Source organism: Daphnia pulex, chromosome 3 (genome assembly GCF_021134715.1).
Source record: "Daphnia pulex isolate KAP4 chromosome 3, ASM2113471v1".
Taxonomy (NCBI): Eukaryota; Metazoa; Arthropoda; class Branchiopoda; order Diplostraca; family Daphniidae; genus Daphnia; species Daphnia pulex.
The window spans coordinates 4562876-4587757 of record NC_060019.1 but is presented as its reverse complement, the minus strand read 5'-3'; the positions used below and the strand labels follow the sequence as shown (position 1 = coordinate 4587757).

The window sequence follows — 24882 nt, the reverse complement described above, 5'->3', positions numbered from 1 at the left end:
TTTAAGCAAGAAACTGTGGAAAAACAAATACTTTATTTTCCCAACAAAAATGCCACCTGCATTTCAACAGTTGAATCAATTTTGAAAATTGCCATAGAAATGAGTAATCAAGCCTGTGAAAGATAGTCACCAATCAGCTATAGTTCATAAATCCTGGTTGAAATAAATAAACCAAAAGAAAATGCTACTACCACGAACGACTTAACTGTTACCTCATATAGCAGTAGGGAAAGGTAGCCATGTGTCGGAGCCAAACCAAATACTCACAACTGAAGAAGTTAAACATCGACAATGCCCTAAGATTCAATCAGTGATGGCAAATCAAATACAGATTCCGATTGGAGAGAATTTACAGAGTCCGTCTCTAAATCTACAGCTAAGTAAAATCAAATAACCTCCTTGGAGCCATGTATAGCCAAGGTGCGCCCTTGACTTGTCGAGCCTTGATATTTAAACGAAAAAATCAAGACTTGAAGTGAAAATGTTCCTATGAAAACCAACCATCTTGCTTATCCTTTCACTGGTAAGCGAAATGTAAAATGAAAAATCAAACTTCCAACCTCTTGTTTCCCACGTCTTTTTCTTCCGTCCCATCCTCACAGTAGTACGACATCGCTTCAGGGGACCAAAAAGGCCAAGTGGGCTCTCATTGGTAATTTGAAAATTGCAGTATTGCACGTCTCAGTAACCAGTCTTCAAACGCGTGAACTGCTGGACAGTGGTTTGTTTCTCAGTAATTTTCAATTTTTACCGGAGCATCACTTACGAAATTCGTGTGGATGTCGCCCAAAAAGCCGAAAAAACAAATTAATTTTTTTTCGTTTAAATAATTAATTTTGTTTTCCGACTTTGTGTATAATTTAAAAATTTGTATTGGGCAAGAGATGTGTATTCGAAGCCTCTTGTTCCAAACTTTTTTATATTTTTTATTATTGATGTTTTTTTCTTTGTGGCGTTTACTTTAGAAATAGATGTAGATAGTCTGGAGGAAGAAATGGCTAAAATTTACGAATATATTGTCAACAAGCCAAAGAAAAAAAAGTCGAAGAAAAGCTCTAAGACTAAGTCCTCCTCGACGAAATCAGGAAAAGAGAAAGTTTCGTCATCGTCGTCGTCTGTGAGTAATTTCTGGATGAATCGCATCATATTAGCCTTCGTTATTAATTTGTGACGTTCTATGTAGGATGTCGACCAGAGTAGCAGTGATGACGAGGTTGAATATCTTGCAGAAGTGAAAGGTGTAAAAAAAAGAAGGAAAGAAGTATAAGATTGTGGTTAAGGAGGAGAAAATGGACGAAGATTCCCAAGTTGAAGTTGGCGGAATGTCGGATCAGTCGGAAAAGGTTGAAAAATTTTAAAATAAAAAAAAAAGCGTCAACAAGCAGGATACGTTAAGTGAAGACAAAAAGATGATATCAAAAAAGGTTAAAGAAGATGACGAAGACAAACAAAAACGACGAATTCGCAAATGTAAGGAAACGCCTCCGGGTACACCCCGGAAGAAAGGAAAGGTAGAATCGAAAGACCAAGAATCGATGGAACCGGAACGTGAAAGACGCCGTAAGAGGCATGTTACTTCTTCTGAGTCCTCTAGTTCCAAGCTCTCTTGTTCGTCGACTTCATCCCCCAACAAAGTCGAATCTTCACGCGGCAAGTCGGGTAGAAGCGGTAGAATAGCCAACAAAGGAGGCACTGAAACAAGAAAACAAGCCAGGCCTCACCGAAAAAGGGATGGAAGTTCTTCTTCATCTAGCAGTAGTCAATCCGCGTCCCTGCGTTCATCTTCTAAATCACGAAAAAGTAGCCGAAAAAATAAGCAAAATTCGAACCATTCGCGGTCCCGATCCAGTTCGCCCGGCTTGTCTTACTTACTTCAAGACAAAGAAAGACACGATAAAAAGAAGGTTAAAAATGAAGCTGCTGCTGTGCTAGCCCCTTATGGTTTCAAGAAGAACCGAATTGGCGAAGGTAATGTGTAATTAATGAAATGAGTTGATTGCCTTCGGAAAAATAACTAAAGTTAAATTTTGTGGGGGAAATGGATACTCCGGAGAAAAAAAGAGAGACCGTTCGAAAGTTTTTTGGTCTCCCCATTGCAAGACAAAAGCATGTACCAGCTAGAAGAGAATGGGAGTCTCTGAAATATTGTGGCATCGGTCTTAAGGATATTTCTATTCCCAAGAAGGCCACTGGAGAAGACATGCAGCGATTGATGTACAGGTATCGAATTTATAGCTCGTTAATAATTAATGGTATTTTGTCAAATATTGCTATGTGATTCAGCAACTTCCCTCCCTTGAAATCTGGTGGAGCCTATGCGTATTTTGATGTAGTTTCTCGCGATAAAAGCCTGGAGTGACCCGTTGGAATGACAGCGAGTATGTTTTATTTGGAGGTAACACAATATAATGTGTTTATCATGCTTAGAAATCAAACTTTTTTTAAATATTACATCAGAACGCAATCGAACCGCCAAGGACAATTTATGTGGTGCCAATTAAGAACGATTTGGAGCTTAAGCGAGTGACTGATGGTATAACACAAATACTCTGCCAAGTCTGTGACACTCCCATTTTAGGTTGTGAATTCCCAGGGCATATGGAGAATCACGACCAGTAAGTTTTGCAAGGGAGATCATTATTAAAAATTCCCGTGAACTAACTTTGATTATTCTTTAGGGAAGGTGACATCAACTACCAAAAAATTGTTTGATTCATCAACCAGCACAAAAGTTTACACGAAGAAGAGGGATGGAGCAAACAACGACCCCTAAACAATTAAATTTGTGTTAGAAAAATGTGGCGTAATACCTGCCTCAGCCAAGCTATAACTTAGAACGATGAAGCAAACTGCTGTCACCAATGCAATTTCCTTGAAAAAAATTTTCAGTGTTCAAATTCAACAACAAAGAAGCAATCTTGACGAGTACTTATTAGCCTATCAATTTTGCTAGCTAGTTTGGATATTTAGAAGGATTTGGATTGATCTCACAGAAATGGAAGGAAGGGAAAGTGCAATGCGCATTTTTGCACGAGCTGGCCAAAATACCTAGCTTCTAAGTTTAGCAGGTCGTCATGCCTTATGTTTGAAAATATAGTTTATTTCTTTTAAAACCTTGATTTGAATGTGATTCAGATTTACCTCTACAAAATATGTCAGAAAAGAATTGTAAACTGCATGTGGCCTTTTATGAATTTCATGATGAGCGTTCAAGTGTCCTGGTATCATTTTGCTGTGTATATTTGCTATGTGAACGGTCAGGCATCAGCGCGGACATACTCATTACGATTCAGTTTCAGAAGGTATGGTCCTTAATTTCTGTTCGCAAGTAGAATTTTCGTTCGCTGTATCGTTAGGCAACTTAGATAAAAGGACTGAAAAAAGTGAAACAAATCCCAAAATTCCAACAGTGCTTTGTCTCTGCAGTGATTTGCTTCCCCTTCCTCTTTACATACACTCCCACTTCATTTGTTCTCGAATGTTCAACCTCTAGTAGCCAGTACTTCGCATCGCTTCACTTCGTCTCGACTCTCCAACTGAAGTGGACGTTATGCTATTTATTGTCAGCATCAAAATGGTGAACACAAGAAAAGCTGTTAAGTGACTTTTGGAAACGAAGGAGAGCGTGGTTGAAAAAAAATCAAACGTTAAAGAGACCAGCAAGACAGCTGTGGAAAAAAAGTTACAGGAAGAAAAAATGAAAACAAAGGTTTTGGAAGATGAAGTTACGTTGCTGAAAGCTAAAGAAGAAGAATTAATAGCTGAAAAGAAGCGGGTAGAGAAAATGAATGAAGAGATTAAGGTGTTGAAAGAACAACTGCTGGAAAAAGAACAGAAACAGGTCAGCAAAGAGAAGAAAAAAAAGAACGTAAGTGTGTTTCAATTTTCAAATTTTTTTCCATTTTTTCACAATTCCACGATCAAGATCAAGAACAGCCATGTAACCTGGCAATGTTTTTGTTTTTAAAAGGAAGCAGACGTTGGAAAGAAGCAAGGTGTAAATTGTTCAAAAGTAACGGAAAGTGTTGAAGAAGACAGCTCATATATCTGACGAAGAAACCGAGAATGTAAGTACCGGAATCCACCTTTAATTTGAATCATTCAATTTAAACCTTATTTGTACTGGTGATGCAGGATACGGATACCGATTCGAGCGATTTCAACATAGAAAAAGACGTCTTAGCGTCCCACAAGAAAAAAGCATTTGATGAAATAACCAGGGTAGAGAAGGAATTAGCTCTTCAGAAGACAGAAAACCCTAACAAAGAGCCGGTGATCCAACGGGTTTACACCGTCAAACAATTTGTGTATGACATCATGGAGGCTGGCTTTTCTGATGAATAACGTGCAACAACTAAAATGACAAGCCAAAATGCTACACGAGGAGATAATGTTAGGAAGACAATGAAGTCCTTGGACCTTGATCATATGATAAGTAAGTAACAAAGAATACAAAAAAGGTAATTGAATAATTAATCAACTATATTTTCCCTTTACAGATCTTACGAAGAAGGTGTGGAAAAATTTACCTGGTTGGTCTCTAATTCAAATTGAGAGTGCAACTTGCACTGCTATCCGAGTGAAATTCAATAGTAAGAGAAAGACATGTAAGATGGAATGATATGGATGATGGAAGGCTGGAAGTCATGGGAATGCTTGGTTTTTTGTTCAGTTTTTAGTAACAACATGTTATTTTGAACTGTCTCAAATTATTTGAAAGTCCCAAAGTCCCAAAGTGAAAGTCGCCAAAACTCCTAAATTAATGAGTTCTTCAGAATAATGAAGCTTTTATTGTATTACTGATTAAATTTACAGGGCAGAAAAATAGACATCATTTAAGAAGTAGGTGGTAATAGTAAGGCGTATAGTAATAAGCGTAATAGTAATAGGCGTAATAGCGTAATAGTAATTGGCGTATAGTAATAAGGCGTATAGTAAAGTAGGCGAATAGGAAAGACTTAATACAACTAGACTTCACTATATACCAGGTCAGAGAGCTGAAGTTCCTATGTAACTATACTACGCTACACTACACTACACTACATCAGGGGAAGGACAAATTTGTAGAAAGACCCGTTTTCACTATACTACACTACACTACACTACGCCATACACTACACTATATCAGGAGTCAGAAAATTTTAGAAAAACCAGTTTCACTACACTACACTACGCCATACACTACACTACACGGTGGCTGGTGTGGAAGCATTCCCTATACACGTAGTTACACATACGCTCACTAGGTGGCGCCACGGTATTTCAAAGTCAGTAAGGGGTAGTGAGCCAAACGGCGCGTCATACTTTCGACATGAAAAGAAAACAAAGCGATGCTAGCGACATCAAACAAGACGCTGGGTTAGTACATGTTAGTTGCTAGTTTCGCTTAGTTGGTTTCAAAGCAAAGACCATTTTGCCTCGCCCCAAATTGAATCGTCTTACTAATGAGTAATGAACTAATGATGAATTGTCGTTACAAATTTGTTAAACCCTTGCAAGCTCGGTTCACCGTTTAAAAATATCTCTAATATGTTAACACAATCAGATTGCACATCTTTTGTTCTATGTTGCTTCGTTAAAACTTAAAACCTTAATTTTCATTCGTGTGATTGACCTTCTGGTTTCCATTCGCTAAAGGGCAGAGAGTGGTGGGAATTTTGCGGCCAAAAGTCTACAGTGACAATCAGCAAAATTTATTTCAACAAGCTCTGGCCGGTTATGATGATTACAAAGAACAGAAAAAGTGATATCCATCTTCCATTGCCCAAAAAAGACCTGCCGCAAGTGATTACAAAAAGACAAATTTATTTTTTACCTCAAACAAATCTTTTTCTCTCATCATCCGCATTTCCTCTGCGACAGGATCGCGTCGACCGAATTGAGCGAAGACGGGTGGTGTTTTTTTTCGGGGGATCAGGAACACAAGTTACACGAGTCACATCGCCATTTTTAGCCGCATCTCGGGATAAATTAAAACACACACAACACACGAAACGAGGGATCTTTTAGACTACACTCGATAAACTTTTTTCTTTTTTTTTCTTTCCTTTTCTTCTTCAATCACCAAAAAGTCAAACAGTTTCGCTCTCTCTCTCAAAATCGAGAATCAGGATCTCGAACTCAGAATCGAGGTAAGATTTCCCTTTCTTTCCCACTTTGACGACAGCGTAATAATAACACCAAAAAACGACCTTAATGATGACGAAATTTAGCACGTCGGTAGTCTTACCGGTATTCCAGCTTGGCTCGCTATTCCATCATCGATTTGGAAAAGGAAATCATGTATTCATTGAGATCTGTTCCGAACGAGCCCCAGCTGAAAATGCGTTACACCACCTGGAACAAAAAAGAAAAAAACGTTATTTACATTTACAAAAACCATATCTATTTCCGGCAGAGACCCGACTCAACAATAGCTGTTGTTTCGACGCCGATAAATTCAAATGTCTCGATCGTGTTATAACGAACAGCAGAGCTCCATCAACGTTACCGTAAATGTTGAGCGCATTTTATTCCGTGCTGGGCAAGAGAGAGATAAACTCACCGAAATGTACTGCCAGCCTTTGTGGACGCGGACTAGAAGACTCTCCTCCTCGTAGAGATAGGCGATGGTTCCGACGGGGCTGCCGTCTAAAATCTGCAACACGACAAACACAAAAAACACCCAAACGGTTATGGTTTGGACAGGTGAACGGGCGGAAAAGAAAGAAAAAAGAGCAAGGTGGATGGGCCGGACATTAATGATTTCTACGCTCCTGCTGGTAATGGCGGTGGTTGATGATCGTTTGGCAAACCCCCCATCCAAACGGCCAACAACAGAGACATGATTGCCCGTCTTTTAACGACAAACACATGGCACTGCCGTTAAAAAAACAAAAATCTTCTCCTAAATTACTCAATAAAAACTACTGGGGTCAACCCGTAAGCGCCCAAAATAAGTTTCCCTTTTGTCCGTCCGTCCATTTGTCAGTTGGGATCTCGTTCGCCTCATCGATGTTGTTCGGATCAAGTTCCAGTGTCCGTCGTCGAATGTCAGCCTGGGCTCGTCACACGCATTTCTGCCTATCCAGGCGATGACAATCTTCAATAAAACAAAACCATCACCACTGTCGGAAAATTCCGACCCATCAAGAATAAGTTTTTAATGTTTGTCCTTGTACCATGTAAAGACGAGTCGAGGCCCAACTGTTTGGTCCAGACAAGTCTGAACGTGTCAGACCCCTCGGGCTATTGAGCGCATCATGTGTTCCCCTTACCCCTTTTTGTCTGAAGTGTTCGTCAGTGTCTTAGTATTCGTGGAGCCAGTAGGTTGTAGAATACAACTGTCTTAAAGATTTTCAAGTCTTCAAGTTAATGTTAGGAAATATCCGACATTATTTAGAATTTAAGTCTTTTTTAAGTTAATGTTAGGAAATTCCCGACATTTTTGGTGCCGTAACCAGGATACTAGTCCTGGTTTTTTGTGGACGTTGGCGTTACGGAAGTAACGTATGTTGTCGTCATCACCACGTGGTGGTACAAACTCCCCTCTGCAGCAGCAGGCGTCGTCTTTGTTCAAGTTGGCGTTACGAAGTGTAACGGTTCCAAACGACCTTATTGAGCCAGGCAAATCTCAAAATTTCGCGTGTTGGCGTCATCACCACGTGGCGGTCCAAGCACCCCCTGCTGCAGCAAGCATCGTTTATGTTCACGTTGGCGTTACGGAAGGTAACGGTTCCAGACGACCTGATTGAGACAGGCAAATCTCAAATTTTCGTATGTTGGCGTTATCACCACGTGGCGGTCCAGACACCCCCTGCAGCAGCAGGCATCGTTCTTTGTTCAAGTTGGCGTTACGGAAGTAGCGGTTCCAAACGACCTGTTTTAGACAGGCAAATCTCAAATCTTCGTGTTGGCGTCATCATCACGTGGTGGCGGTCCAGACACTCCCTGCAGCAGCAGGTATCAAAGAAACACAACGTAGGATCATCAATCAACATTCGTTCGTATCTGCATTCATCTACTTCCCTACGCATCATCGGGAGTCATCTTTAATTAAACCAGCTCGAAAGATTCACAAACTTGAGAGCAAGTTGGTTGAGCTAAAAGCCCGATTATGATATGCTGGAAGATATGGATCAACAGATTCAAATTGTCACTAGCTCGAAAGATTCACAACCTTGAGAGCAAAGAAGAAGATGTGCAACGAGTCATGGAGGCGGAAAAGATTTCAACATTGCCGTCAAGTCAACCGACAAGCAGCGGAAAACAGTATGGATGGCGCGGATGGAGACCGTGAAAGAAGAGGAGTAATTCCGGCAGGGTGTATGTCGGAAAATTCCGACCTATCAAGAATAAGTTTTTAATGTTTGTCCTTGTACCATGTAAAGACGAGTCGAAGCCCAACTGTTTTGTCCAGACAAGTCTGAACGTGTCAGACCCCTCGGGCTATTGAGCGCATCATGTTTTCCCCTTACCCCTTTTTGACTGAAGTGTTCGTCAGTGTATTAGTATTCGTGGAGCCAGTAGGTTGCAGAATACAGCTGTCTTAAAGATTTTCAAGTCTTCAAGTTAATGTTAGGAAATATCCGACGTTATTTAGAATTTAAGTCTTTTTGAAGTTAATGTTAGGAAATTCCCGACAACCACCTGGGACAACATCACAAGCGGATCCATTCCCGCATAATATTGTTCCAGCTGCACCACGGCCATAGCCAAAAAAGAGCAATCAAACGAGTTTAATTTTCGTTTTGTCATGTTATTTCGAAATTTAAAAAAAGGATTTTGTTGCAAGTTTTTTTATTTTATGACCTGATTTGGAAGGTCCGCTGGGGGTTCTAGGTGGGCCTGGAGGATAGGGATGAGGATGGTGGTAAGGTACAGGACTGGAAGCAGGGCACGGAAGACCAGGGGGACCGGGAAGTCCATCACGGCCATTGGTACCAGGAGCTCCGCTATCGCCTTTAGGTCCTTGCGATCTTCCAAGAAATCCACTGATGGATTCTGGCTCTCCTTTAGCTCCCGGTGAACCAGGACGACCGATGCGACCCTTAAAACATTTCCAATAAAAAACGTCAAACAATTGAAAACTTATTGAATTTAATTATTGTCTGAGGGAAGGTTTAACGAGGGGTTTACCTTCTACCCAATCCGAGAACAGCACAAAATTTCAATCACCAAAATTTTAGTTGCAATCAATTTACAAATTATGATATTAAATTTTAGAAATTTGGTTTCACCTGATATACATACAACATGCGTATTGAATAGTGCAAACACATAAAGTTAATGAAGAAAAACATTAAATTAGCTACTTACTCAAGGATGACTTAAGGATTCAAAAAAGTTGAGAACCAAAGTAAAGGATGAATGAACTGCTCTTCGTTAAAACTCTGCCAGTGCAATGTGCACCTTCTTTCGATGAGCTTCTTGAAGTTTTGCTCTATCTATAATCAAATTAAAATGTTACTAATTTGATACTTTAAAATTTAAAAAAGATGTCAGTATCCTACAAAAAAATCTGAACGGCAATTTTTTTGTTTTGAGCCACCTATCCGTATTTCGGGAAACTGTTTGGCTTTAGACCTAAATTCGGAAGGCAAGGAACAAAGCGAATGGTGTGAACTGGGAAGAATGAAAAAAGGAGTTTATAGGCTAAATTAGCCCATGGCCATGTCTCAACCCCATCCCCCCTAAAAATATGAACAAAATCAGACAGGCTGTCTGGAATTGTCATGGCGCGAAAAATTGAACAACGAATTATTCCCGCAGCTTAATTAGGTTTTCTCGTCACTTGTCCAAATATTGACAACGAGCCTAAGGCTATTCCAGACATTACTTTCTTCCCACCATTCGCTTTGTTCCTAGCCCCCTAAATTTATGTAAAAAATCCAAACACAGTTTCCCGATATATGGATAGGTGGCTTAAAACAAAAAAATCGCTGTTCGGATTTTTGTGTAGGGTACTGTACCATGATCTCCTTTAGAGGCATGGCTGATGCCGACTACAAAATGCTTTTTTCTTGGCAATTTCGGAGGCAACTTCTGTAGGCAATTTCTTCCCAGTAGCAACCAAGTCAAAGTTTGCTCTATAACTAGAAAAGGTTAAACTGGAAGTAACGGACACAACATGAAATTCATTAAATACTCTGGACAAGAAGTGTAGAAACTGGCACTTTTTCTCTCAGAATGCATCTGGGTCAAGTAGAAAGCGACAATATTCCAACAGTATAATGGGCGCTAGTTACAGGCAACAAGATCATTGTAATCAGGAACCAAATCCTAAATAGACTTAAAGAAACAAATATTATTGGCAGCTTCATAATTAATGAAACTATCTAACCACACATTGACTATACATTTTTACGAGAACTTCATTTCCAGTAATTGAAAGGGAGATGACAGTGGATGTGGGGTGTAGTGGCTAGATCGTCAAAGCTTTGGAAAAATGGCAATGATGCTCTGGTTTCGATCCCCGGCTGAACCCGTCATAAAACTTTTAGCCTGCGCCTTGAGGCTGTGGCATAACACTAAGAATGTTGTTAGACAGGATCCTTGATTGCTTTCAAGGATATGACGTTAAATTCGCGTCATTAGAACTTTACTTGGATAGTGCGCGTTACAAATAAATCAAATCGAATCAAATCAAGTTACTTTATCATTTAATATAATTTACTCATTTGAACACAAATTTTGATGGAAGCAAAGGTGTCATTACATCAAAAGAAATAAGTTGAAGGAATTTAAAGGAAAAAAAGTCTGTGTCCGACACAACCCCCCTCCCTTTTTAGATAAAAAATCTACTCTAGTTCTACAGATAGAAAATCCATAAATATGGCATCAAAATGTGGGAACTTTAATGTAGTAATAAAAACAGTGATACTTTACATTATGAAGATAATCACAAAGAAACGAGCACGTACCGAATGATCGAACACCATCAACCAGTGTGAAGCAAGCAGAAACCATATTTGTTATGAAAGTAGCTGATCGACTATTAATAAAAGGTAGATAGTACTTGATTGAAAAAAAAAGAAAAATACAGGATTGAATCGAATTTAATATTTTCGAAAATTCCTTGTGGAAATTCACAATTTGTTCATCATACATACAATTTATAACACAAACAAGTCGGAATTAAAGTTTAAAGGCCACCAACAGGATCCTCATTCAAAGCATAAAAAGGCCGCGCCCACTGGTCAAGCAGTCTATTCACACCATGAAAAAAACGAAATAATGAAAAATATTTTATCTTGAAATAAATTAATCCGAATCAGAGAGCGTTCTTTAATTTTAAAAAAGAGCATTCTTAATTTTAGTTAACTAATTGACCACTAGAGAGCGAAAGGCAGAGAACCGTACTTTTCACGTTGAGAAGGGCAGTAGGGCACACAAGACTGTTGACTGTTGAGAGTAGTAATAATATCCCATTCATTCTTTTAACTTTAAAGTATATAGTTTAACTGATGAATTGCATTTATCGTTACAACCTCGGGTTTTGTTTTTAATTTGTTTTTTTTTTATTGCGGAGATACCGTAAATCGAAGAACGAATGGCGAATTTTGGTACAAATGCGGGAAAACGGGAGCATCACAATCCCCTTCGCCTGCAAAAAACACTGTACAATGCACATTTTATTAGACAGTAGACACATATTCATTTAAGTGTGTACCCACTTTTTTATGGGAAGTTTCATTTCCCCGCTGTTAAGGGTTAAACGTGTAGGAAGAGATTTTTTCTCTACTAGTACTATACTTTATACTACTAACCATCAATGCAGATTATTTAGAATATGTTAAGTCAACCATAGTCTTTGTATTCTGGGAGCAGAGCAATCTAAGGATTACAAACTGGGTTTATGGCAACAACAGCAAATTGAAATTGGCAGACTTCTGATTCTTCATTTTCTTCTCTCAGTGCCTTGCCTTTTCTGTGATGAGCTTCAGACTTGAATCGAACTTACAGGCTATTTCTTGTCTTTTTCAGTAGTAACCGCAACCAGGGAACCAGCTCCTGCAGCTACAGCCCCAATTGGAACTCCTACAAGTGCACCAGTTTCTCCCGCCGCCACCACTTTTGAAGTGCGATTGGCCATTTGTAAGGATCTTTCAGCTGCTTCTTTGTCGCCGCACTCGCTTTGAATCGCACTTTTAACGTAGCCAACTCCTGGTACAGAGTCCAAAAAATCTCCGATCAGTCCCAGTCCCCACGGCATTCTGAAATGTGTTAAAGCAATCGAAATTTAAAAGATCAGCGAGTTCGTTGCAAGCAGTTCAACGCTGATCAATAACTCAAGGTGAACTCCGAGGAGGAATCAGCGGTTTTTGTAGGAGAGACAGAGAAGAAGAACCAAGACTAAAGTAATAGAAAGAAAATTGCAATGGGAGTGGCAATAGCAACTGATTTCACTGCTCCGTTTTCCGCTCGTCGACAACAATTATTATTTTTAATTATTCTAGCCTATATACTTTTAACACAAAATCCTATCCGAAAAACGAAGACTGTTATCTCAACCGATAGAAATAAAATAGGGTATCCATTTGGTGGCGTATAGGGGCAGTTCGGTTTATTTTCGTTCTAAACAAACAGCCCAAAGGTAAAAACGGCAATAAAAAGAGACAAAAAAAGTTTTGTCGTTGTGTTGCTGTAATCAGGGAGGGATTATAAAAAGGCTAACCCAACTGATGGCAAATGTCGTGCGACTTAAAAGTTCCCTCAAACACCCAAAATGTTATTAATAAATAATGAGATTGAGTATACATCTTTGTTTTTGAAATCTATTATTACTGATCATTGGGGATTTCCCGAATGTCGTTATTCGGCTGATTATATGCAGAAGTTAGAGTCTGTTGGGAAGAGTTATAAATTTACTGCTTGTGAAATTATTTCGGACGCCTTTGATTGGCATCTATCGATTTCGGTATTTATGTTTTCATTTCGTTTTTTTTTTTTTTACTTTTGATGATGTTTTGCTATTCAGTTGAATGTTTTCGATGGATTGAATGACTTTGAAGTGGTTGTTACTTCTGCCAAGGCAGACAACGGAGGACAAAAAGAAATGATTTTTTTTTCTTTGACGATGTCTTCTTTTCTGAATGTGAAGAAAAAACAAAACCAGAAGTATTTTTTGGTTTTGGTGGACGTAAAATTCTTATTGGTAGTTTAGATACCTATTTGGATAATGTGTGTTAACTGGAATGAAGTTTGAATGTATGAAATTAAAATTGGTGAAATGAAGTACGAGTGCTATAGTTTGTTTGGTGTTTTTCTTCCAGGAAAACATGTTTTCATTGTTTTGATCAGAGAAGAACCGTCAAGGAGTCGTGGTTTCCGATAATCAAAGCTGTTTGGGTTGTTTGACATCGAAAATATGAGTGGTCTATGACTAAAAGGTTGGATTATTCAATCGCTAATGTTATGTTTGATTATATTTTTTTTTAGATTAAGGTTTGTTTTTCGTCTACCTAGTGTTCCCATCGTTTCTTATTCGTAGTTGGTAAATGTACTACTAAAATTATGATTGCTGTGCTGGATGAGGACATTGATTTCCTGATTTCATCGTTCTTCGATTGTTTAACGTGTAAGTATGAAATAATTTTTTTACGAGAGTTGAGTGATTGTTTAACGTGTAAGTATGAAAGAATTTTTTTACGAGAGTTGAGTTGCATTTTACGTTTTTATATCTTAGTTGGTTGTAAAGTATGGCATTAGACCTAGTTGACAAACGTTTTTGACTTTGATTTTCCAGAAAATGAGAAGAGTCAACAAGGAAAGTTGTTGATTCCTTCATTTCATTTGCTCATGTTGGGTGTGTCTTATGTGGGAATATTTGTTCAAGTTGATTTGGGAATTTGAACATTTAAATTTGAACATCCATGATGAAATAGTTACCTTTGATTCTTTTAGAGAACGAGAAGGGCACATTGAAGAAGTGTGTAGATCACGTTATGCATGGTAAAGGTGGAAGTATTCATTTCAGTTCGTTTTTGATAATTCAAGTAAGAACATGTTTTTGTTGAAAAAATAATATGGTGCAATTGATTTCTTTTTCAGTTGCTCGTTCGTCGGCATTAACCAAATGTCGTAAAATCTAGAGATGGAGTCACGGCTCCGAGAAGTGTTTGTGTTTCGAAAAGAGAGACGAAGCACTTTTAGTTAAGGTCCTACGTTGTGCATTTTTAAGATGGTTAATTCGCGAGGTAAGAACAATCTGAATTGAGAGCTCAGAAGTGTGCGACTGATCGTTACTGTAACGAGGGTGCGAATTGAACAATTAAAGGGGGGAAAAGAAGGGGGTGAGAAAGGACTCGACGTGTTGAACGTCCAGACAAGACTGATGAGACAAGTTTAGACAAGGTGATGACAAACGTTTAGACATGAAACAAAAGACAGGCGAATCTGTTATAGCTAGAGGGTGTTGAGCAAAACGGATGCGAGAGGGGTGAAAACAAGAGAGATTAGAATTAAGTTAAATGAAGTTAAGTGTGGAGAATAATATTTGACACTCCCGGGGCGAGAGAAGGCCGCTATTCGGCGTCTCTTGGTTGAGTTATTCTTGAAGATGCAGCTGGAACTGGATCGGCTGGTTTTCTAGCAGCAGGTTGAACGGAAGCTCGCAGAAGGTGAGGGGAAGAAGATAAATCGATTTTTGAGGTGAAGTAGTGACGGACACCGGCCTTTCTATTCAGCTTTGTGGAGGCTAGTGTGATGAGGACGGTGACATTAGCGGCACCGAAACGAAGAAGGGCACTCCGCTCCTATTGCATGACATTTGCTGAGGCAGTTAAAACAAAGCTTTTTGACTTTTGCGATTTCGTATCGCGCTTCGACAGTGATTGCTACGTCGCAGTCGGTGGGCCAGTGATCGCTAGAGCAGAAGGGGCAAAGAAGTTTTCAGTTGGAGAACTCCTTTGCTGAAGAAGTGGCTCCTGAAAACGAGACGTTGAGTTTTTGAACGGAAAAGGGGTGAGTGAGTGAGTTCTCACTGTCTTCGAGAATTTCGATTTCCTTTAAGAGACTTTTTCTTAGCGTGTCCAGATCCCACTCTGCGGCGTCACTTTGTCGAGCCAAGTTACGACGTAGTTCTGCAGATAATTTGTCCAGGAGAATGCAGACGAGTAGATCACCTTAAGAATCAGGTTTCTTGTTTAGAGCTTCGAGGCCACGGATGTGAGACTCTAAACAATCGACATATTTGCGGAGAGAGACCCGATCAGTGCCGGGGTTTGGTAACGATGTGAGTGCTCGCATGTGAGCCATGATAGTTTTGGCCGGTTGACCAAAGCATTTTTTTAGTAGATCGACGGCGACAGTGTAGTTGTCGTTGCTTAGCACAAGGCCGAGAAGAAGAGCTTTTGCGTCACCGGACAGACGAGAATTAAGGAAGTTGAATTTGGTAGCATTAGAATACTTAGTTTTAAGATGGACTTCTACTTCGAAGACGTCCCAGAATGCGTTCCATAGAAGAATGTTTCCGTCAAATTCGGGAAGGTTGAATTTGGGGAGATGACTCGAATCAGTGGCAGTAGTAACGTTGAAGGTTGGAGTTATTGTAGGTGCTGGAGGATTTGGATTGGTAGCTGCTACTGTAGCAGCAGAGGCAGCAGCAGCGGTTGCTGCTTCTGCGGCTTTTTCATCCATAAGCTTCTTTAGAGTGAATTCTGCTGCGTCACGAGCGTCGTACGCTGTCGTATTGATCACGCCAGCACTGTCCATTTCAGCCTGCACGTCAGCAGCGGCCAACAGTTCAACGATTTTGGTATCGAGCGTCTCAACCACCTTGATCTTGTCGTGCAGATCTGTCAACTTCTTGTTGAGTTCGTAGATTTTTCGGTCTCTGTCCATAGCAGCATCGGCGATGATGTCGGAGATTTTGGCGATGAGTCGAGTAACCGCATCGCGATTGCCGCCACGTTTGGACGTGAGAGTAGCCACGTTCGCCATATTTTTCGAAGGAAATGATGAACGGGAGCGTGGCCAAGAGAGAGCGTAGCACGAGGGGGCTAAGAGAGAGAGTGTCCACGAAGCTGAACGTAGCCACGCGGTTCGATGTAGTGTTAGTTTGTCAGTTACTAAAATGAGTTGCCACGTCTGACAACCAGAGATAAAGGGAGATCGTCTTAACACGAGGGGGCTAAGAGAATGGAGATGACCAAGCTTGGCCACGAGGTCAGCACGCTGGCTGAGTTTGAGTAGAAGCGAAGGGCCAAGTCTGGCCACGAGTTCAGCTCACGGGCTGAAGAGAGAAGAGCTTTAGCTTAAATGCAAGGGTCGATGATGAAAGAAAAAATGGATGTTGTGGCTCAAAAGATGGATGATGCGAATCGAAATGAATCCGCAAAAATCAGAAACATCCGATGATGAAAAGGGGTTTTCTCGGCCGTACTTGTCTTGAGAAAGACTTAGCAACCAGATAGACCATGAAATCAACGCCACGTGAAGAGAAAGAGAGAGAATGATTGCCGACCACACTTGGCTAACAATCCTGGTTACGGCACCAAATCGACGACGATTCGGTTCATTCCATTCAAAAATGCACCAGCAAATGCCATGCTAGGCTTATCATGTTTTTCCATTTTCAGTTTTACTTAGAAAATTAGATACAAAAAAAACTTCATCAGCTGTTTATTTAAGAACAAATTTAATTTATAAATTGAAATTTTAAATGTAAGTTATTCTACATTAATTATTGCTTGACTTCATTTGATAAATTTCTTTAATTTATTTGATTTAATTTCAGTAGGATGTGGCAACATCTGGACATCTAGTTCTGCTTTTTCTTGATGTATCGGGGTCATGAATTTCCTTATCATTGTAATGTGAATTGATAAAAATTGAATTATTGATTTTAAATTTAATTTGAAGTCATGTTTGCCTTTCGTCAGATTGTGTTCCCATCGTTTCCTGTTGCTAGTTTTGAAACAAACTACTAAAAAGTATAATGATGGGCTGGATAAGAAAATGGACTTACCCATTTTATATATATTTGATCTTTTAACTTGTAAGTATGAAAGAATTGATTTTATCGTTTGTTTGATTGTCGATGAGTTACATTTTAACATTTTTTTTGTTATCTTTGTTGTCAGGTATACCATCACATTCAGTCGAATGAAAGATTGGTGACTTTGATTTTCCTAGAGAATGAGAAGAGTCTACCAGGTAAGTTGTTGATTCCCTTCAATTCGTTGGGTCATGTTGTGTGTCTGATGGAGTGATATTTGTTTTAGGTGATTTTAGAACATTCATTTCAGGTATGGAAGATGTGACATGTTGATGTTAAGTTAAACTGTTATTGGTATTTTTTTTTATTTAGTTGCTTACAAGGTCATAAAGAGATGCAGCAGATTCCAGGCTATACCTAGATTGTTCTCCCACTTGCAGTTTGATTCTGCGCAAGTTTTCTCTGGATGCAACAAAACAATTTTCATTGTTCTGTTGTTTTTGTGTTGTTGACGTCAGTAGAAAGTAGTTGATTGTCATGGGAAGTGTTAAAGGAGGATTTAATGGTTTTTGGTATTTAATTTTAGTATGATAAATATTTTCATTTTAGTTTTAGTTTTCCTAAATTCAGTATTCTAATTGATAGGTATTTTTTTCTCGGTCTTTGTCTTGTTTCGGAATTTTGAATCCAGTTTCGCCATTGCATTCTACATTCTTCAAGAATATTTTCATCAGTTGGTGGTTTGTACGAGTGTTCACCGCATATTTTCTCATCATTTGCGTCATGGGTAATTTAACCATTTTCTGCTCTTTTGTCGTCTTTGATAGCTTATACGAAGGTTTCGAATTCAGCCGATATTGAAATTACGTGTGATCACAAAGACAATTTGCGAACTAGTTTTTTATTGATGACGGAAAGCAAAACAGTTTTTTTTGTTTTTGAAGTAGCATTTGTTAGGATAACCGAAGTTTCTTTCTGTCATCGTAATCATAAAGCTAAGTATGTTTTCAAAGTTTATGATGCAATTTAAACTTATCAGCTGTTAGGCGGCTCCATTTTCCGGTTTTAAGTCAATGCCGCGTTGCCAGTAAATTAGTTTCAGTTCTGGTTTGAGTTTTCTATATGTTGAAAAGTAAGACCGGGAGGGATTGGCATTATTTTCACGTCGCTGCTTCGACGCACTCTCGATATTCCGGTATATTACGCGTCGAAGTGGATGGGTCTTGTTTGTTTGCAATTCAAATCCAGAATGATTTTTTTTCGAGTTTTTCCTTGAATTTTTTCGAATAATTCTACGACGTGTGGTCGTATATTGACTTTGTCCACCAATTAATAGAGATTGCAAGGTCTAACTTTCAATTGCTTTTCCCCGGTCTGCATCAGTATTGGCAGCACTACTCTACCTGGAATGAGTGTTTCAGTGTCCGGCCAGTTTACCGGGTTTGAAACTGGAAAGTGAACGTTGATGGTGTTGGGACGGATTCGTTATACCACCAACTCTCCTTGTCGAGCAGTGACTATTTATAGGGTAGCTATCCGTGTGTCCTCTTCGTCTTCCTCTTCATTGAAGGAAATGGACTCGTACGATATAAATGACCCTTGAGTTAGGAATCCTGGCACCCTAACAACAAAACCTCCCACAGCCCACGTTCTTGTTTGTATAGTTGGTCAATTTTTTCTGCGGTCATGCTGGTTGCTCTTTCTCCGGAGATGGGAAAACGCCAAATAATGATTGGAAGACGACGAACTTTCGCGAAGCGCACATTCATATCGTAATTAATTTATGTTCTTACTTCTTTGAGCGTGACAACGATTGGTGTTCACGCCCATTCAGAATCCTCGGTAATGTATTTTTTCGGTTAGTTTTTTTTCGGTCAATTTTTTAAAGACTTCGTCGTCAATTGGTTGGGTTAAGCGCGGGTCACGCAATGTATAAATGAGTGCTATTTGATCCGTGTCTCCTGTTCTCATTTGTTCTGTGAGCTCAAACAAAACAAAATGAGAGAACAATTCTGGACCGATCGTTGATGGGCGTATTTGAGGTGAGGCAGAGTGCGGTTGCGTCGATCGACAACGGTGAAAAATAACGAATTTGCTTCTATGGGATGCATTTGATAGGCGTCACCAGACAATATCACTGTTATGCCCCCAAATTGACGATCCAACACCCTTATTATATATTACGAATACAAATGACTAATCGTTAGTTTAAGCTTAAGTTGTTACGCTTTACTTCTTTAATAAACTTTTTTGTACTAACCTGTTATCTATTTAAGACGCTGATCTATGTGCGCCAATCCAATGGGTCCTAACATCGAAGCCTCGTCGATCAGAAAAATATTCTTCCCGTGAAATGTGATTCGTGCAGCAGCCAGCTTTAAAGGGAACATGGGTGGTAGTTTGGCGTCCGTAGTCATATCAGAAGGATTCACCCTAAATCCGAACAAAGAATGAATTGTTTTGCCGTGAGGAATATTGGCGGCGGCGGATCCAGTTGGAGCGCACACGACGATCCCATTGCACAAAGATTCCACCAGTTGCTGTAGTGAAATGATTGTATGTGTTTTGTCTACTCCCGAACCACCATAAAGTAGCTTCAATTTTACTGCACTTTAAGATCACTTTCCAGTTCTTGCAAGTAAGTCGCCATTTGATCCAATAACCATTGTTGTGGTTAGTTTTAAGAACTTTTTTTCGTAACGGGATCGCGAATATTGAACGCATTTTGAACTTCTTTTTCTTGCGTTGCGGAAGATTCTGTAATCCTTTTTTTAAAATTCTGACTGAGTGCTGTTGTATGTTGGGAGGTTACCTCTATCAATGTTTGCCTCCACAGTGACGATGAATGGGCTGAGAGTTACGATCGCTATCATTATCGAAATTACCGAATTTCTTCTAAGGAAAGACGACCGTTACAAAAACGTCATGACGGGCAAATTAAATCAAGATTTAATAGAGGTAATGATGATAGCCAACAAGCCATTGTTCTTTTCTAATTTTATTTTTATTTTAAAGAGGTTTTTTGGTTTGATTCGACCTGCTGGTGGCAGTTGTGAAAAGCCACGCACCTCGTCTTTTTTACAATTTTACCACTTGTTGTCATGCTACTACATGACTAAAAGTGCTTTACAGGGGAATGTAGATGGCGCTGAAGATATCGAACTTCTCTCAAACTTCAAGAAAATGTATCACAAAAATAATAAAGCTAACAAGGTGGAAAAGAAGTACATGAGAGATATCCTGTTCGACGGCATTGTTGTAGAGATTAACGACAGCTGTGAAAAACACAGAAAAAATGATGCCAGTTTCGAAAACAGGAACACTGTCAACGACAACATCGTTTTCTACGTTTATGAAACCTTGGTAAATAGAAGAAGAAGGGAACAATTTCAATAACAAATTGATGAAATTAACTCATCTTTGTATAACAATAAATTATTCACTGACTTACTTCTAACTTAATTTACTTCAAAATATGAACATGAAAGTCATCTGTACTGAAGGGAAAATTTGGTGACTGCAATAGGTGCAAACAAGTGCAGCTCAATAAATAAATTGTGTTTCAAATTAAATAACGAAGGTTCGGGGTGAGACTAGTCCAGGTTTGTTGAATTAAAAATGCTACCTTTCCAGTGAGGCCGTCTTAACTATTCGCGACGGAAGCTTCTTTGAAGACTTTGAATTCTTTCTTTAATTTAGTTAAATGAGCAGCGGCATCCTAATAAAAAATTTGTTGGGTTATTTAAGTATATATGGAGCTGTTGATTTATGAACCTTTTTCCTCTTGCTTGCTCTAAGAGTGTTCTGAACGGCATTTATTTTCTCTTTCTGATATCCTTTTAACTTTATTTTCAATTCTGGGGCAGTAAGATTCTTGTTATTGCTGGTATACAGGCTGAAGCAGTCACCATGGTCAATAAAACGCATTAATCTGTGTTTCAATACTTTGGTTTTGAATGTATGACCGCTACCACAAATTAGGCGTTTCGTTTTTTCCCTCCAACAATTTTGGGCACCTAATAATTACAATTACGGTCAGACGACCGCTATAAAACCAAAAATAACACTTGTCTTACTTGTAGCCCATTGTCTTCAGTAATTACAGTAGAACTATCACTATATATAAGTGCAGGAATATCGATATAACTTTGTTTCTCTACATTGTCAGGTGGAGGTTAGTTTACTGTTACATCCTCTTTTGCTTTCTTCACTGCCACATGACTTATGTGTATTCCCTCCAGTAATCTTTTAGGTGGCTTTGACCTGTTGAAATATGATGGGCAATCTGTTGTCGAGCATAATGGGACGTGTTATTAGATAACATAGTAATACAACACAATCTAATTTTTCACTTGGAAATCTGATTGGTACAGCTGTAGGTTTAATGCGACATCACGACGGGACTTCAATACGATTACCATTCACATTTTTTGGTACAGTTTTCAGGATGTCACTGTCATCGAGATGTTTGTCACACAATTTACTATTTTTCGTTATTTCACTTTTGTTTCGAGGAATAGCTTTTTCCCTTAACGATAGTTTCCATATGTTTTGAGAAAGAAAAGAAATACCTCTTTTCCTCAACCGTATTGTTTGGATTTCGAGAATTACACCCGGGATTCAAGCCATTATAACTTGGCACTTTGACGTAAACAAAAGCTATTCCACAATCCACTATTTCACTCTTGATCACAAATGTAGCGACGCGAGTCGCTTGCAATGGTTGTACTACTTTATATAGAGGTGCGCTTTTCCTCCATTGCTTCTTAATTTTTTTCCTAATCTTACAATAAAGCGATCGACGACAAAAGAATATAAAAAATATAGCAGGTCTTAAAGATTAACATATATTTATTTCAAAATAAACACAAATGTATTTCATACAATGTTAAAATAAAGAAACACAGAGTCTCATAAGTCCCGTGTGATACTGTGGCGACGGGGTTTTTTTTTTGGGGGGGGGGGGCAGAAGTAGTTGAAAAGGGAATTTTGTGAGAGAAATTCCCCACAGGACAACACTTCTTACTAGGACACAGCCAAGCAGACGATCTTACTTCGTGGTAGTTGCACTATTTAAAAAAAATCAAAGAAATTTACGAGTGGTTCTACGTTCTACTAAAATACTCACTTCCTTCAAATCATGCATATTACTTCGCAATTCTGGAACCATCTCCGGTCTGAAAATATCTCTTGCATATGCAACTTTTATACGCTCAAAATTATCAAAACATGTCTTGTGGTGAATTCTACATAGAGATAATCCACCATTCATTGTTTTCGCAAACAGTACCTTTATCAAGGAAAAATCCATTAACTCCCCATTCCATTTCAGGGGGCGTCTACCATCTAGTTTCTGACATTTTTAAGAATGCGTTTGTTGTCAAACGACACACATTAAAATTTAGGGATCCGTCTGATTGGTGACTTTATAGTCTCGTCGATCTGTTGCTCTTCTCAAAAACTTAAACAGCTTTACATTGACTTTTAAGTTATCTCGAACAATTCTGTAAACCACTAAACTTTAAATCCATTTTCTTTCAATTTTTATAACGTAAATTGACAGGAAAAACAGCTGATGTCTTCCGGTTAGTCTCGTCACGCATGTTGTAGCATTAGTGACTTTTTTTTCCATATTCCTGTGGAATCGATGGCTCGAATTATTACCTAACCTAAATAATACCTAAACTAGCCTATTATTCTGAAATTTGTGAGAAAATGTTTGCCATGTATCTAGACGACGGTTAAACAATGGAATCGGTCCAATCAGAAATCTGTTCAGTTGCATCATGAAAATGAAATTGCTTAGTTGTAATAGTGATTGGATATTCACAGTTGAAACTGGTAGCACCCGATAATCAATATAAGTATAGATCTTTTGCTGAAAGGAAAAACAAAAGAGTTAATTCTGTGATGCTTTCTTAGAGTCATGTTTCTTGTAGTAACTGCATATGATGGACAAATGGTGTAATGCCCCTATGGTGGACAGATGGTGTAATGCCTCCATAGTAAAAGGAAAGTGTAGGTAACATCCAAACAATATTATCTGGTCCGTAAAGTTCTGGCACGAAATATCTTTAATGTTGTTGTGTTATTTCAGTGAAGGGATGAGCTATATTGCTTCAAAACGACTATCGCTATTAATATTCTTTAATACAGAAAATGAAGTAGTTAATATGAATGACATGTAATAAAAGTTGAAGGCTTTCAGAGATGTTTTGTTGTAGCACATTTCCACGAAAGGTAAGAGGCTGTTTCAGTTGAGATGTTGTTGTCGAGAATCAATTGCTAGTTCATTTTTTAGATATATTTTTTTAAAATATTCATACCAAAGGCAGATAGTTGGTTCAATGGAGACCCCAAATGTTGTTTATTAGTTGTATTACATGTTGGTCGACCAACCACAGTGGATAAAGGTACCACTTGAGAATCATGGAGTAGATCTTTTAGCTTACAATGAGAAATCATCGCTGTTTTTTTTGTTACTGGCGGTATGCTTCACCATTACAAAAATTACCTTACCAACGAAACGGAGTGTTTCCAATATAAACACACAAACTTCCGTTTGAGGGTCAAAGACACACGCATGCATGGGTAAAACCGAAATATTTATGGTTACTTTTCCTTTTTGTAAAGTTTTTTTTTTCAAAATTCAAAGAAATACTTGAACAGAATTCCAACCTGTATGACATCACCTAGATAAACATGGTTCTGAAGTAGTACAAACACCCCATAAGATATGAATGCTGCACAAATGGCGAAAATTAACATGAAGATTAAACATCTTCAAGAACGGGAAAAAGATATAGGAAGGAATTCAAGTCATTAAAAGAACTAATATTCTAGTAATTTAACGTGAAACCTTATTATTTGGGCCAGTTTTGCATTAATAATTTCCATTTTTTACCATATAAACCACTCCCTTTTCCCATTTTGGGTTTTCGTCAAAGTAAACAACCCAGTGCAAGGCTTGAGGACACATTGACATACCGAGTGCATATACTCGGGAATAAACGCTTTAACGAAATTGATTTAACAATGTGTTGATATAAGCTCCTTGGAGGGAAAGTAATTGGATCTTCGTCCTTTGGATCTGGTTCTGGATACCCCGAGCCCCTTTACCTTCTGTCTAATTTTAAATCTACTCTCCTGGATGGAAAAAAAATTGCATCCATGTTTACCATTGAACTACGTGGTTTTAAGCAGAAGTGTTAGATCAACGGTATCCGTTGTTACTATTAAAATCCAAATTTTAAAAGGAACACCTTTAAATTTGAAACCCTCCCTTCCGAGTTGATTTAGCTCCTCAATAACGCTATAAAGGAAAACACTAGCAAGGGTTTTTTGTTCCCAAACCACAGAGCAAGAATGATGATTTAAAAACTTTGCAGTTTATAGGGCACGTCATTTATGAGAGCCACCAAAGGCCAAAAGCTAAACTTACTTTTCTTAAAACAGCTAGCTTGCGCCATCAGCATTGATTTGAAGAGTTATGGTGAGGCTGTTGATCACACCTTCTTCTACAATAGTTGTCCAAATAGATTTCCAGAGTTCACATCCCTTTTTTAGTTGGGATCGACCTTTGTCATGATTTCTGGTAGAGCGTAATGTTCCAAGAAGTAAAGGAGCTGTTGTTCAATTGGTAAACGGAAACAAAACAAATGTTGGAGAAGTTATTTATGTGCTTGTGACCACAGATCGGACTGGGATCGCCCAAAAAGACCAGAGGGCATGAAAGCCACTACGGGTTCCCAGTATAATCCAACTAGATAAGGCTATCCGCGGAAGGAATGCAGTAGATCACAACGACGTCCTGAATTTGCGTCTCGTCTGAAATTTTTTTCTGTCATTGCACTTATGGCTGCTGTAGCTTTCGCAGCAGCAGAAAATTTTCCCACGAACTGAAGTGGAGTTGGAAATCCAGGTCTGTTTCTCTTTCCAAAGGAACCATCGTAACTGCAGCACAC

General features: G+C 38.8%; 2 protein-coding genes across 2 annotated transcripts; both read right to left on the bottom strand.

Moving 5' to 3' along the window:
• Nucleotides 1–6327: 6327 nt before the first annotated feature.
• On the bottom strand, nucleotides 6328–12193 carry LOC124190291 (EMI domain-containing protein 1-like). Its single transcript, XM_046582918.1, has 4 exons — nucleotides 11972–12193; nucleotides 8861–9028; nucleotides 6545–6637; nucleotides 6328–6336 (listed from the first exon to the last, which is right to left on the bottom strand). Exons 1-4 carry the CDS (start codon nucleotides 12191–12193, stop codon nucleotides 6328–6330), a joined length of 492 nt encoding a protein of 163 aa, XP_046438874.1.
• A 2912-nt stretch (nucleotides 12194–15105) lies between these two features.
• On the bottom strand, nucleotides 15106–15921 carry LOC124190290. Its single transcript, XM_046582917.1, has one exon. It carries the CDS (start codon nucleotides 15919–15921, stop codon nucleotides 15106–15108), a length of 816 nt encoding a protein of 271 aa, XP_046438873.1.
• Nucleotides 15922–24882: the final 8961 nt, after the last annotated feature.

What these genes read in the sequence shown, in the direction of transcription:
- LOC124190291 (XM_046582918.1), bottom strand. Translation starts at nt 12,193, where the DNA reads ATGCCGTGGGGACTGGGACTGATCGGAGATTTTTTGGACTCTGTACCA. An exon ending in GAGCTGGTTCCCTGGTTGCG is followed by an intron (nt 9,029 to 11,971) that starts GTTACTACTGAA and finishes AAATGTTTTAAG; the next exon opens with GGTCGCATCGGTCGTCCTGG. An exon ending in CGTGCCCTGCTTCCAGTCCT is followed by an intron (nt 6,638 to 8,860) that starts GTACCTTACCAC and finishes GTCGTGTTGCAG; the next exon opens with ATTTTAGACGGCAGCCCCGT.
- LOC124190290 (XM_046582917.1), bottom strand. Translation starts at nt 15,921, where the DNA reads ATGGCGAACGTGGCTACTCTCACGTCCAAACGTGGCGGCAATCGCGAT.